General features: G+C 43.0%; 1 protein-coding gene across 1 annotated transcript in view; it reads right to left on the bottom strand.

The window, feature by feature from the left end:
* Nucleotides 1–12,341, bottom strand: part of erbb3a (erb-b2 receptor tyrosine kinase 3a) — a 36,318-nt gene that overhangs the window by 9,628 nt on the left and 14,349 nt on the right. Inside the window, exons 4-20 of the mRNA XM_060919469.1 lie at nucleotides 11,793–11,918; nucleotides 7,952–8,014; nucleotides 7,639–7,757; nucleotides 7,225–7,366; nucleotides 6,614–6,727; nucleotides 6,226–6,343; nucleotides 6,025–6,098; nucleotides 5,845–5,935; nucleotides 5,294–5,311; nucleotides 4,608–4,819; nucleotides 4,180–4,312; nucleotides 3,362–3,455; nucleotides 2,950–3,107; nucleotides 2,182–2,238; nucleotides 1,904–2,045; nucleotides 329–448; nucleotides 124–222 (exon numbers count right to left, since the gene is read on the bottom strand). Of these exons, the coding sequence (XP_060775452.1) occupies nucleotides 124–222; nucleotides 329–448; nucleotides 1,904–2,045; nucleotides 2,182–2,238; nucleotides 2,950–3,107; nucleotides 3,362–3,455; nucleotides 4,180–4,312; nucleotides 4,608–4,819; nucleotides 5,294–5,311; nucleotides 5,845–5,935; nucleotides 6,025–6,098; nucleotides 6,226–6,343; nucleotides 6,614–6,727; nucleotides 7,225–7,366; nucleotides 7,639–7,757; nucleotides 7,952–8,014; nucleotides 11,793–11,918 (1,880 nt within the window). The remainder of the gene's footprint in view (nucleotides 1–123; nucleotides 223–328; nucleotides 449–1,903; nucleotides 2,046–2,181; nucleotides 2,239–2,949; nucleotides 3,108–3,361; nucleotides 3,456–4,179; nucleotides 4,313–4,607; nucleotides 4,820–5,293; nucleotides 5,312–5,844; nucleotides 5,936–6,024; nucleotides 6,099–6,225; nucleotides 6,344–6,613; nucleotides 6,728–7,224; nucleotides 7,367–7,638; nucleotides 7,758–7,951; nucleotides 8,015–11,792; nucleotides 11,919–12,341) is intronic.

Here is a 12,341-nt window from a genome sequence, read left to right as displayed (position 1 = left end):
AATTCTATTGTCTCATGTTCATGCTTTAATCTCAAATCCAAATTCTCCAATGTATAGCAAAAACAAAAGAAGTGGCCTTGCCGTTCCAAAACTTTCGAAGGGGATTCTGTGTGTGTGTCTTACATCTGTAACTTCCTGGAAAGCCTGCCGACCAGTCCGATCCTGAATAGTCTTTATGGCTACAGGAATTTTTACTGTGTCTCCTTCTGGAATCCACAGACCCTGAAAAGCAGAGAGAAATATTTGTGAAATAAACAGAAATAAGGTTGTGTGATATTAGTGTTTAAAGACCGAAGGGTATTAGACTCCTTTATTTTGGTATAAATACCTTGTGGACAGTACCAAACACTCCTGTACCCAGAGGTTTGAGCTTCCGTAGTTCAGATGGTCTCAGAATGCGAGTGTGAACTTTTGTCCCTTTCTCCCCAGGATCCAATGGCTCAAAACTCTGCAGAAATGAAAATGACAAATAAGTGAACCCATGAACACATCAGTGTACTTAAGTATTTAAATGTACAACTCTCCTCAACAAGATCTATACAACATGACCATTATGTAAAATAGACAATGTGATGCAAACAGCATAAAGGATCTGTTATTTTAGGAAACAACGAAAGTACAACAAAACAAAAGCAGTGGAAAATGCTGAGAACAAAGATGTGTTTTCAGAATTGTTTTTTCTTTCATTCTGCAGGTATTAACTCCATTTTCAGCAAATTTAGTCATACCCACCTCATTGTATAGGTATTCCCAAAAATGTGTAAAAAATTACTCAATATCGTTGAGTCTACAATGTTGTTTTACCAGTCATGCTGTTTTACTTGATGTAAACGCAGGTTAAGAAAGTTAATCATTCTGTGAAATCTGCTACTACTCTCGAACAAGATCTATATCATCCATCCATCATCTGTAGCTGCTTATCCTGTACAGGGTTGCAGGCAAGCTGGAGCCTGTCCCAGCTGACAATGGGCGAGAGACGGGGCACACCCTGGACAAGTCACCAGGTCATCACAGGGCTGACACATAGAGACAAACAACCATTCACACTCACCTTCACACCTACGGTCAATTTAGAGCCACCAACTAGCCTAATCTGCATGTCTTTGGACTGTGGGGGAAACCAGAGCACCTGGAGGAAACCCACACAGACACGGGGAGAACATGCAAACTCCACACAGAAAGGCCTTTGTCGGCCGCTGGGCTTGAACCCAGAACCTTCTTGCTGTTAGGCAACAGTGCTAACCACTATACCACCCTGCTGCCGACCTACAGTATATCCATCCATCCATCCATCCATCCATTATCTGTAGCTGCTTATCCTGTCCTACAGGGTTGCAAGCAAGCTGGAGCCTATCCCAGCTGACTATGGGTGAGAGGCGGGGTACATCCTGGACAAGTCACCAGGTCATCGCAGGGCCAACACATAGATTCACACCTATGGTCAATTTAGAGCCACCAGTTAACCTAACCTGCATGTCTTTGGACTGTGGGGGAAACCGGAGCACCTGGAGGAAACCCACGCAGACACGGGGAGAACATGCAAACTCCACACAGAAAGGCCCTTGTCGGCTGCTGGGCTCGAACCCAGGACCTTCTTGCTGTTAGGCGACAGTGCTAACCACTACACCACTGTGCCGCCGAACTATATCATTAACTGGAATTAAAATTCAGGAACTAAAATTACATTTTTAAAAATGTGCCAAAATAACCGAGTTCCTGAAAAAGTTCATGGTTCTGAAAAACTCATTGAAAATGTGCCTTGTGTGATTTCATGAGAGATATTATGGAAAGGTTTCTCTAAGTTTCAACGCACTATTAGAAGAATACTTTTGCACTTTTTGCCTCCCTTCCACAGCATTTTTATATGTCTCTTAGACAAACGCTAACAAGAAAGCATACAAACCTCTCCACTCTCAAGATATCTCCTCATGGCACGTTTGCGTCGGATGGCCAGACTGCGGCGATATAGAGCAGTCATCACAAACACAAAGAATCCCAGCAGCACACAAGCTATGGCACCCAGAACAATGGCAGTCACTGGCAACCTGTGTTTACACACACACACACACACACACACACACACACACACACACACACACTAAAGATTATTAGTCCTAACTAATTGTACTTTACAAAAACATAATGTAAGGGTGCTTTTGACCAGCAGAGGGGGACACACACCCAGACGACACTCTCTTGGGGGACTCCAAACAGTCCCTCAAACTTGGGCCAGTGCACCTGAAACACACAGAAATAAAAATGAATCTGCTGTATTGAAGTAATCCTGTCCTATTTAGTTTTAAACGTTACTTGGTTTAATTATGACTACGTGGCAGCAGGTCTGGCAGCAATTAAGGATTGAGCCCAAAGGCAACGCAGCATGAATCACAGGTAGCACCTATGTGACGTCCTGATGTGAATAATAATTTAAAAAAAAATACAGCAAACACAAACATGACATTATCTGTGCTGAAAAGATAAATGTTTCAAAGTAATTACTATGTATTGGATGTAATGTTAAGTATTCTGTGTATTATATATTAAAGCAAGTGTACTCCAGTGCTTTCAACCTAATAGTTTTGAGGAACGGAGAAAAGAACAGAAAACCAGTTTGATCAGTTATAACGCTTATATAATGTTATATTTAAGAGAAAAATCAGTGAATATTTACACAAAACACATTTCTGTAGAAGTCTCCAGTCAAAGGCATTTGTAAATTAAGCTCTAGATCTGTAATTTCCTTTGATAGCTGTCATTGATTTGTGTTTATGCTGACAGAGTTTCCGCCTAACTGCTTAAAAATGCCTGAAATTTACCTTGACGTACCAAAAAAAACCCCCCTCTATAATCTAATATATGCAGACTAAGTGTCTAAAATTGTGACACAAAAACATGCATCTGTGTTATTCACCCCCCCATATCTCAGTATAATTCACACTGTAGTCTCACCCGCGGGTGCAGTTGGCATGACAGAGCTGGCATTTATTTTGGGTGTCGTGGAATTTATAAACAAAAACTCGTTTTTCTCCCATAACTCCTTGTGGGCATGAAGAGACACAGTTGGGCCCATCTTGCAGACTCGCACACACTGCACACTGATCTGCCCCCTAGAGTACCAGAGAAAGAGAGATTACTTTGAACATATACCAATATAAATGAGCAACTTCACATGTAATATTTAAGGAACAACTAAGCACTTCAAAATTAACTTTATGCTAATTTTAAAACTTCTTCAAATCAACTCACATCACAGTCCTACAGGACATACTGAACAGTGTGTAAATGTTTTTACAGTGCAGTGTGCATAGGAGATAAGTGAGAAATGCAGGAAAACATGGTATGGATATTGAGGTCACAGTACCGGTCCACTGCAGGTGTGTCTGTTCTCCTGCACTGCACACTCAGAGTGACATGGCAGACATTCTCCATTTGGCCCGGCAAACTCCCTCTTTTCCCTGTCATGAGAAATGCAAAAATGTCTCCATATGTAGCACAGTCAGCAAAGCACTGTAGTGACAATATATTTACAGTGGTTTGACACTGGAGAATGAATTGCTTTGGCAATAACTATAACTGCATTAAACTATAATTTTAACTTCATTAATTAGGTTTTAATTTGGTTCTTGTGTGCGTTTGGAGAAAATACAAAACTAGCCCGGCGACATGGTGGTGTAGTGGTTAGCGCTGTCGCCTCACAGCAAGAAGGTCCGGGTTCGAGCCCCGTGGCCGGCGAGGGCCTTTCTGTGTGGAGTTTGCATGTTCTCCCCGTGTCCGTGTGGGTTTCCTCCGGGTGCTCCGGTTTCCCCCACAGTCCAAAGACATGCAGGTTAGGTTAACTGGTGACTCTAAATTGACCGTAGGTGTGAATGGTTGTCTGTGTCTATGTGTCAGCCCTGTGATGACCTGGCGACTTGTCCAGGGTGTACCCCGCCTTTCGCCCGTAGTCAGCTGGGATAGGCTCCAGCTTGCCTGCGACCCTGTAGAACAGGATAAAGCGGCTAGAGATAATGAACAAAACTAGCCCATAATAAGACAGATGTTAATAAGATACCTCTTTTTGGATGTTTCCAGTCATAGTTTACCTCCTATAAAGAGAGAAGTTCAAATACACCCCCCCCCCCCCCCCCCCCCCCACACACACACACACACACACACACACACAAACAAACAAAAACTAACCCTTCTAAGAAGCTGCAGTGTGGCACACAAGTTCCTCCTCTGCTGTAGTTCTTACATGAGAGACACTCGTCTGGTCCTGGACCCCAACAGCCATTGGACGAACACAGTGGATCACACACATGGCCCTCACTGACTGTTTATCAGCAACACACACATACAGGTGCTACTATCACTGTCTCATCACAGTTCACACACACCTTTGAGACTGGTATGCATCACAGTATGTGAGTAGCTTTTTCCTATTATATTATAGACATTATACAGTGGATTTAATTTTATCTAAATGAAACTGAGAATGTCAGGTCATTATTAGATTTTTTTTTTGCCATTCTGGGGACTGCGGGATAAAATACACTCCAACAGAATACTATTTTTGTGTTGCCTAGGCTTGGATATATTAAAAAGTAGATCAATGCACACACACTTACTACATTTATCTTGAGAGCGGTTATCTCTGATGTCAAGGCCTTTCTGCTGGCGCTGGGGACGTTGGCCAAACAGGCATGTCCAGTTGACAGTATGGTGGTAGCACAGCTGTTGGTTCTGTGCGATATAGATGCCACCATCATTGATCCTCTTCAGAGATCGCAGCCCCAATGATTTTAGTGTAGGGATTCTCATCACCAGCAGAGAGTAGCCCCTAGTGACAGAAACAAGTTTTTTTCAGGAGAGTACTGTTTATCTAAGTAGGTGTTTATGATTCACAAATCACAGATAAAGACTCCTTAGTTGTCCACCACCCACTGGCCTTGCACCATCATCAAAAAGCAAGCATGAAAGCAGTATAAGCCCATCAGTGAGATAGAGAAGATACATACCAAGTATGGAAATGCCCAATTTACCTCACAAGAGAATTGTATTTAAAGTGTAAATGGTATTTGTATTGAAGTTGATCAAACTGAAACGTTTCCGCTGCAATCTAACACACACCCAAATCCAGTGAAAGCAATGAAATACCCAGGTGAAAACCATGCACTATAATTAACACAGGAGTCACGTAGTGACAAACAGAATATAATCCAGCTATTTTTTCACCCATGGAAACATACAGTTCTAAGGTTTCTGTTTGATCAGGCAGGAGGTGAAATATGTTAGTCAGGTGAAGGAATCCTACCTTTTAATCCTCACTCCTCTGACAGGGGAAGTAGTGACAAATAAAACATGGATTAGATAGAGATGATGAAGAAGGAGAGATGTAGACAGGGTAGACATTCAGGATGTGAAACACATGAAGAAATATACCTCTAAAATACTATACTGTATCTAGTTTATCAGAGGTCAGCACTACGAAAAATCAATCCAGTCATTTTACACACATTAACCATATTATTTCCAAACTGACTTCTTTGTAGTGATACACACTTAGATTAAAGTATTATATTTGAAAAGCATTTAGTGAAAACAGTTTGTTACATTGATCAGTGGTTAATATTTTACAAACTCCTAATTTAAAACAACTGATTCTGCTAATAAAACCTTGATGATAATCAGGTAGCAAAGAAATACAAAACCGATGGTAATAAATATAATCACTGTCTATTATCACTTGAAAAAATATTTACTGTTTTGTTTACTGTTACTGTTAATGTTGCTTCCAAAAGTTTTGCCATACAAACACAGAGCTAAGATGTACACAGGCATGAACACATGAAGGCCATCTCTTACTTGTACTGATTTCGGCCTTGTATCGTTGCCAGATTGGAGAACACTGACAGATCATCCATCTCTTCAGGCCATGACTGTATACTCAGAAAATCTGGCAAGTGAACAAATGAATGTCATGCATCGTAGACTAGCAACAGTGCAAGAACTGCATGCACTTATCAGATAGATGCACACACAAACCTGTGATTTCTCTAACAGTGCTGAAGATTTCGAGCTTCTTGGGGTCAAGAGCTGAGATGTTGTTATATGGATCACTGTGAGTCAGAAGCAGGTTACAGACACACATGCCTGCATTCTCATCATACATCATTTATGTACGTACACTTTAAATCATGACAGTGTTTATCTGAATTTGGCCTGCCAAGCTTTAGCATCACTCACCCATGAATGCCTGTGATGAGGAAATGGAGGCTGCCCTGAATTTTAGTGCAGTTTATGAAACTGTCTATGTTCCGAGAGTCAACTGTCTGCCTGGTGGCTGAGCCAGTACCTTCACACACTAGAGAGAGAAAGAGAGAGAGAGAGAGAGAGAGAGAGAGAGAGAAAGAGAGAGCACAAGAGAGAGAACTCATTGAACTGAATTGCATGAGCATGAACTTATATTCAAGTTCATGAACTTGAAAGCCTCTGAGATTGCATTAAGCTGCCTCTGTGTTATGAATTGATTCACTGTTTGCTCTCTCTCTCTCTCTATGAGTGTGTGTCTGTGCGTGTGTGTGTGTGTGTGTGTGTGTGTGTGTGTGTGTGTGTGTGTGTGTGTGTGTGTTACCTTTCGGACAAAGGCCACCACATGGTTCACACCTTTTTACTCCTTTCTTATCCACCTCCATTTTATTTGAAGGGCAGCTGCTCACACATGAACTTCCATCTACCACAAAGTTAGCTAAAAGAGATTGAGAAAGACAGAACAGGTACCTTCAGGTCATCATATTTAATAGTTTGTACACTTTTCTCTGATCCCTGACTACTACTACTACTACTACTACTACTACTAATGGATCTAAAAGTGTAGACATGTTTATCATATGATGAAAAAATATCAATTTATTCATTCTTTTTCAAAATTAATTTATTACATTTGCTTTTAACTCCTTTTGAAATGATCAAATTATGGATTAATTCCACGCATTTTAGCTAACCCTCCATCAATTTGTACATCTCTTTTTTGTTTTATTTGCTGATTTGACAAATAATTTATTAATTCATCATGGAATTAATTGGTGGTTACATTTATTCAGTGGCACAAATATCATCACACCTGATAACTCTGAGGGCTTATGTGTCAAAAAACATTTGGACAATGAAAAGGTTCCTTTTAAAAAGGTTGAAATATTCAGATAGCTGAAATAATCAAATGAAGAGGAGTGTAACAGTACTTACGGGGGCACTGGGTGATACAGACCGAGCCATACTGATATTTCTCATTTGGGTTTGGCTCCAGTTTAAACGTCGCTTTATTGTATATCACGCCCTGAGGACACTGAGGCACGCAGGAGCCAGAATCATTGAAATTCCTGCAGGCCTGCACACACACACACACACACACACACACACACACACACACACACACACACACACACACAACTTAATATTTTTCACTGGTGATTCATAAACCTTGTACTTGATTCAGCCCTTTATTAGGATTATTTTCTATTTATAGATGCTTCATTAGCCAGCTGAGGTGTGGGGCACTGAAAATAATGCTGTTGTCTCCCATTTGAAAAGCACTTTTTTATAAACAATTGGTTATTTCAATACCATAGTTAGGAACATGTTGAATGTGTTTTAACTTACAAAGCAGTGAGTGTCCTCTGACCCTGTGCAGCCTCCTGCACACTCAATGTGGCAACATTCACTAGGGCTTCGGCCAAAACAGCGGCCATTACACTGGGGTGCACACACTAGTTTAGTCACTGAAAGAGATAAAGAGACTGGCTGAATGTAAGTGTGTGTTATACAGAAAGACAAAAAGACACACTTACTGAAAGATGACAGAACAGGGATAGATAGCTTTTGTGTGTGTGTGTGTGTGTGTGTGTGTGTGTGTGTGTGTGTGTGTGTGTGTGTGTGTGTGTGCGCGCAAGTAAATGGAAGTGGAGAAACCCACAAGTCTGACAGCTGTCTCTGCTCGGTCCCCAGCAATGTCCATCACAAGATTCATGACATGGAACTAAACAGGGAAACAGAATAAACAAAAACAGAATTATCAGAACAAACTATAAAATTCAATGGGCTGGATATGAATATGATGCTGTATGTTAGCCTCCATTTTCCTGATCATGGCGCAAGCAGAAAAAAAAAACCCACATAAAATTGCAGCAATATACAATCTTGTTTTTTTTCCCCTAGTCTTTAAAAAAAAAAAAAGAGCTAAGCAGGGTATTCCAGGTGTCCCTCTCCCCAGCAACACTTTCCAGTTCCTCCTGGGGATCCCAAGGCACTCCCAGGCCAGATGAGATATATAATCTCTCCAGTGTGTTCTGGGTCTACCCTGAGGTCTCATCCCAGTTGGATGTGCCTGGAAAACCTCCAAAGGAGGCATCCTATTCAGATGTCTGAACCACTTCAGCTGACTCCTTTCAACATGAATGAGCAGCACTTCTACTCCAAGATCCCTCCGGATGTCTGAGCTCCTCACCCTATCACTAAGGGTGAGCCCAGCCACCCTACGGAGAAAGCTCATTTCAGCCACTTGTATCCACGAGCTCATCCTTTCTGTCACTACCCAAAGCTCATGACCATAGGTGAGTGTTGGAATGTAGACTGATAAATTGAAAGCTTTGCCTTCCGGCTCAGATCCTTCTTCACCATGACGGACCGGTACAATGCCCACATTACTGCTGACGCTGCTCCAATCCGCCTGTCCATCTCACACTCCATTTTATCATCACTCATGAACAAGACCCCAAGATACTTGAACTCTTTCACTTGGGGCAGCAACTCACTCCCAACCTGGAGGGAGCACTCCACCATTTTCCGGCAGAGAACCATGGCCTCAGACTTGGAGGTGCTGACTCTCATCCCAGCTGCTTCACTCTCAGTTGCAAACCATCCCAGTGCTTGCTGAAGGTCATGTTCTGAAGAAGCCAACAGAACCATATCATCTGCAAAGAGCAGAGATGCAATTTTGAGGTTCCCAAACTGGAAACCCTCCTCACCCTGGCTGCGCCTTGAGATCCCATCCATGAATATCACAAACAGGATCAGCGACAAGGGACAGCTTGGTGGAGTTCAACACCCACTGGGAACATGTTTAACTTTGTTCCAAGAATTCGGACACAGCTCACACTTTGGTTGTACAAAGACCAGATGGCTCATGGCAATGGCCCTGATACCCCATACTCCTGCAGTGCCCCCCACAAGAGCCTCCGGGGGACACGCATACAAGCTGGCTGGTCATACTCCCATGAACCCCCCCAATAACCCTGCCAGGGTAAAGAGCTGGTCCACCGTTCCATGGCCAGGACAGAATCTGCATTGCTCCTCCTGAATCTAAGGCTCGACAATTGGTCGGAGCCTCCTTTCCAGCACCCTGGAATAAACTTTCCCTGGGAGGCTGAGCAGTGTGATACTCCTATAATTGCAGTACACTCTCCAGTCCCCCTTTTTGAAAAGAAGAACTACCACCCCGGTCTGCCACTCCACTGGCACTGTGCCTGACCTCCACATGATACTGAAGAGGCATGTCAGCCAAGACAGCCCAACGATGTCCAGAGGCTTCAGCATCTCAGGGCGAATCTCATCCATCCCTGGTGCCTTGCCACCATGGAACTTCTTGGCTGCCTCAGCAACCTCTGTCAGAGATATGGGTGAAGCTTCCCCCAAGTCCTCAGACTCCACCTCCTCCATGGAGGACGTGTAGGATGGGTTCGGAAGTTCCTCAAAGTGCTCCTTCCACCGCCCGACAATATCCCCAGTTCGGGTCAGCAGTTCTCCTCCCTGGCTGCGCACAGCCTGAGGCAAGCCCTGCTTCCCTTTCCTGAGTCGCTGAACTGTTTGCCAGAACTTCCTTGAGGCCAACCGAAAATCCTTCTCCATGGCCTCCTCGAATTCCTCCCACACCTGGGTTTTGCTTCAGTTAATGATTGGTTCCTCTGCTGGAACCAATTTGCTTTGGGAGACCCTACCAGGGGCTAATACCCCTGACAACACAGCTCCCAGGATCACTGGGACACCCAAACCCCTCCACCACATTAAGGTGGCAATTCTTCAGAGAGGCTAATGAAGGTTATGTTGGCCAGTAATCATTACCGGACCAACTATATCTAGTTGGTACTGCTCCGCCTCCCGCACCAGCTCTGGTTCCTTCCCCGCCAGAGAGGTGATGTTCCACATCCCAATCACTAGTCTGCACTGCTGATGACTGCCTTTGCCTGCCATCCAGCTCACAATGCACCCGACCCCGGTCCCTGTCCTTGCGGGTGGTGAGCCCACATGGTGGCTCCACATAATTTCTTTGGGCTGTGCCTGGCCGGGCCCCATGGGTCAAGGCCCGGCCACCTGATGCTTGCCAGCGAGCTTCCATCCCAGATCTGGCTCCAGGAGGAGGCCCCGGTTTCCTGCTCCCGGGTGAGGTACTACAGCTCTTTCTTTGCTGTTTCATTGGGGTCTTGAATCGCTCTTAGTCTGGCCCCTCCCCTGGAACCAATTTGCCTTGGGAGACCCTACCAGGGGCTAATGCCCCTGACAACACAGCTCCCAAGATCACCGGGACACCCAAACCCCTCCACCACATTAAGGTGGTGATTCTTCAAAGGGGTTAATGAAGGTTATATTGACCAGTAATGTCTTTCTTCTTTCACCAGAATATAATCCTCATGGGTGATATAATGGTACAGTACATAATGTCTCTCTTCTTTCAAAAGTAGTGTAGTCTAAACAAGTGATGTAATGCTTCATCACCCATTTACCCGTATGTTACTCTGTTACACACAGCCAACTCAGCTTCTTAAACCATCATTATACAATCACACAGCTACAACACACTCTTGAATGTAAATATATACTCATGTTTGTCCTACAATAAACTAAGAAACATCTTTCACCAGCTGTATTTGTGTCAGTGACTGTTTGCTCCCAAATGTCCGTGAGGCAGAATCTCCCAGACAGCTGTGAGGCAGAATCTCTTAGATGGCAAAGGTCTACATTCCTAGATTATACTTTGTCAATTAGACCACCTTTGGTACAGACAGATCAAAACCTAATAGTTTTTGGGGGTTTGTCTGGGATCTCCAGGTAAGATAATTTTTTTCATTAAGTACATTGGGTTCTCTTCTTCCATCTGGAGACTGAAATCTGGTTATCCCAATTGCACACATATGTACATTGTATAAATAGTCCTATGGTGTTTTCTAGGCCCAATTGGAGGGTAGTTTTTGGTTATCCCAGTTGCAGGGCTGATAAGATGGTAGTTTTGGTGAGGCAGAATCTCTTAGGTGGCAGAGGCCAACATTCGTAGAATATACTTTGTCAATTTGACCCCCTTCAGTACAGACAGATCAAAACCTAACAGATAATAAAATTTGGTCAATTGTATGTAGTTCGTATTTGGAGGAAGTAGCCTATTTATATTGAAGTGAAGTGACAGAGTGCACATCGACACAATGGAGTAGGAAATGGGACTGAACTTTTAAGCTTTCATTTGAAGTGAGGAAAAGCTCAAGAATGAGAATGTACAAGAAATTTTGGACTAAAGTAAGTTGAAAACACTGCTGTATCAGCAAATCATGACTGTCAGACAGAGCAGACACAATTATTTCTGACCTTGAAACAGGTAACTGAGTGCTTATGGGCAAAAAATGGTTAGCGCCTAACCAAATTAGCAATATAGCAAAATGTCATATTTGCACTGGCATGAAGGTCATGTTATCATTCTAGTGAGACTAGTTATAACACTGTTATGTGGCTATGACATTATTGTGCTGAATACAGCTTTAAATGTGGCTTACGCTCTGGTCCATTGTCCTGAATGATGACCTCAGCTCCACTGTCCTTTACAATATCCAGCCAGTTGATCTGTGGTGCGTAGCTCAGAAACTCATTCTGGATGATCTGTACGCCCCCTTCCAAAATTTCTACATGCGTGCACACACACACACACACACACACACACACACACACACACACACACACACACACACACACACACAATAGTAATGTGAAAAACATGTCCAACACACTTCCCTGTATTAAACACTATATACCTGTATTAAATAAATTTTTTTTTTGCATAATCACAGATAGTGATGTCATTATTCAGGGAGGAGGTCAACAAGTGAACAGCACAGTGCTCAGAATAACCTGATCCTTCACATCTGCCAAAGCACTGACCTGATATCCTTTCAGTAAAAGAGAAAATGTATCTACTCCAATTGCAAAATCAGGTGACAACTTTTTTTTCTCAGAAGACACATCACAAAACAATCTCGACACTACGCTCCTGGAAACAAAGCTCAATGGCATTTTAGTCCGTAAATATAGCAATGGAATATTGTGCA

This window comes from Neoarius graeffei, chromosome 4 (genome assembly GCF_027579695.1).
Source record: "Neoarius graeffei isolate fNeoGra1 chromosome 4, fNeoGra1.pri, whole genome shotgun sequence".
In the NCBI taxonomy this organism is placed as follows: Eukaryota; Metazoa; Chordata; class Actinopteri; order Siluriformes; family Ariidae; genus Neoarius; species Neoarius graeffei.
Note: the sequence above shows the minus strand (reverse complement) of the source record. Positions and strands in the feature narration are given on the sequence as shown.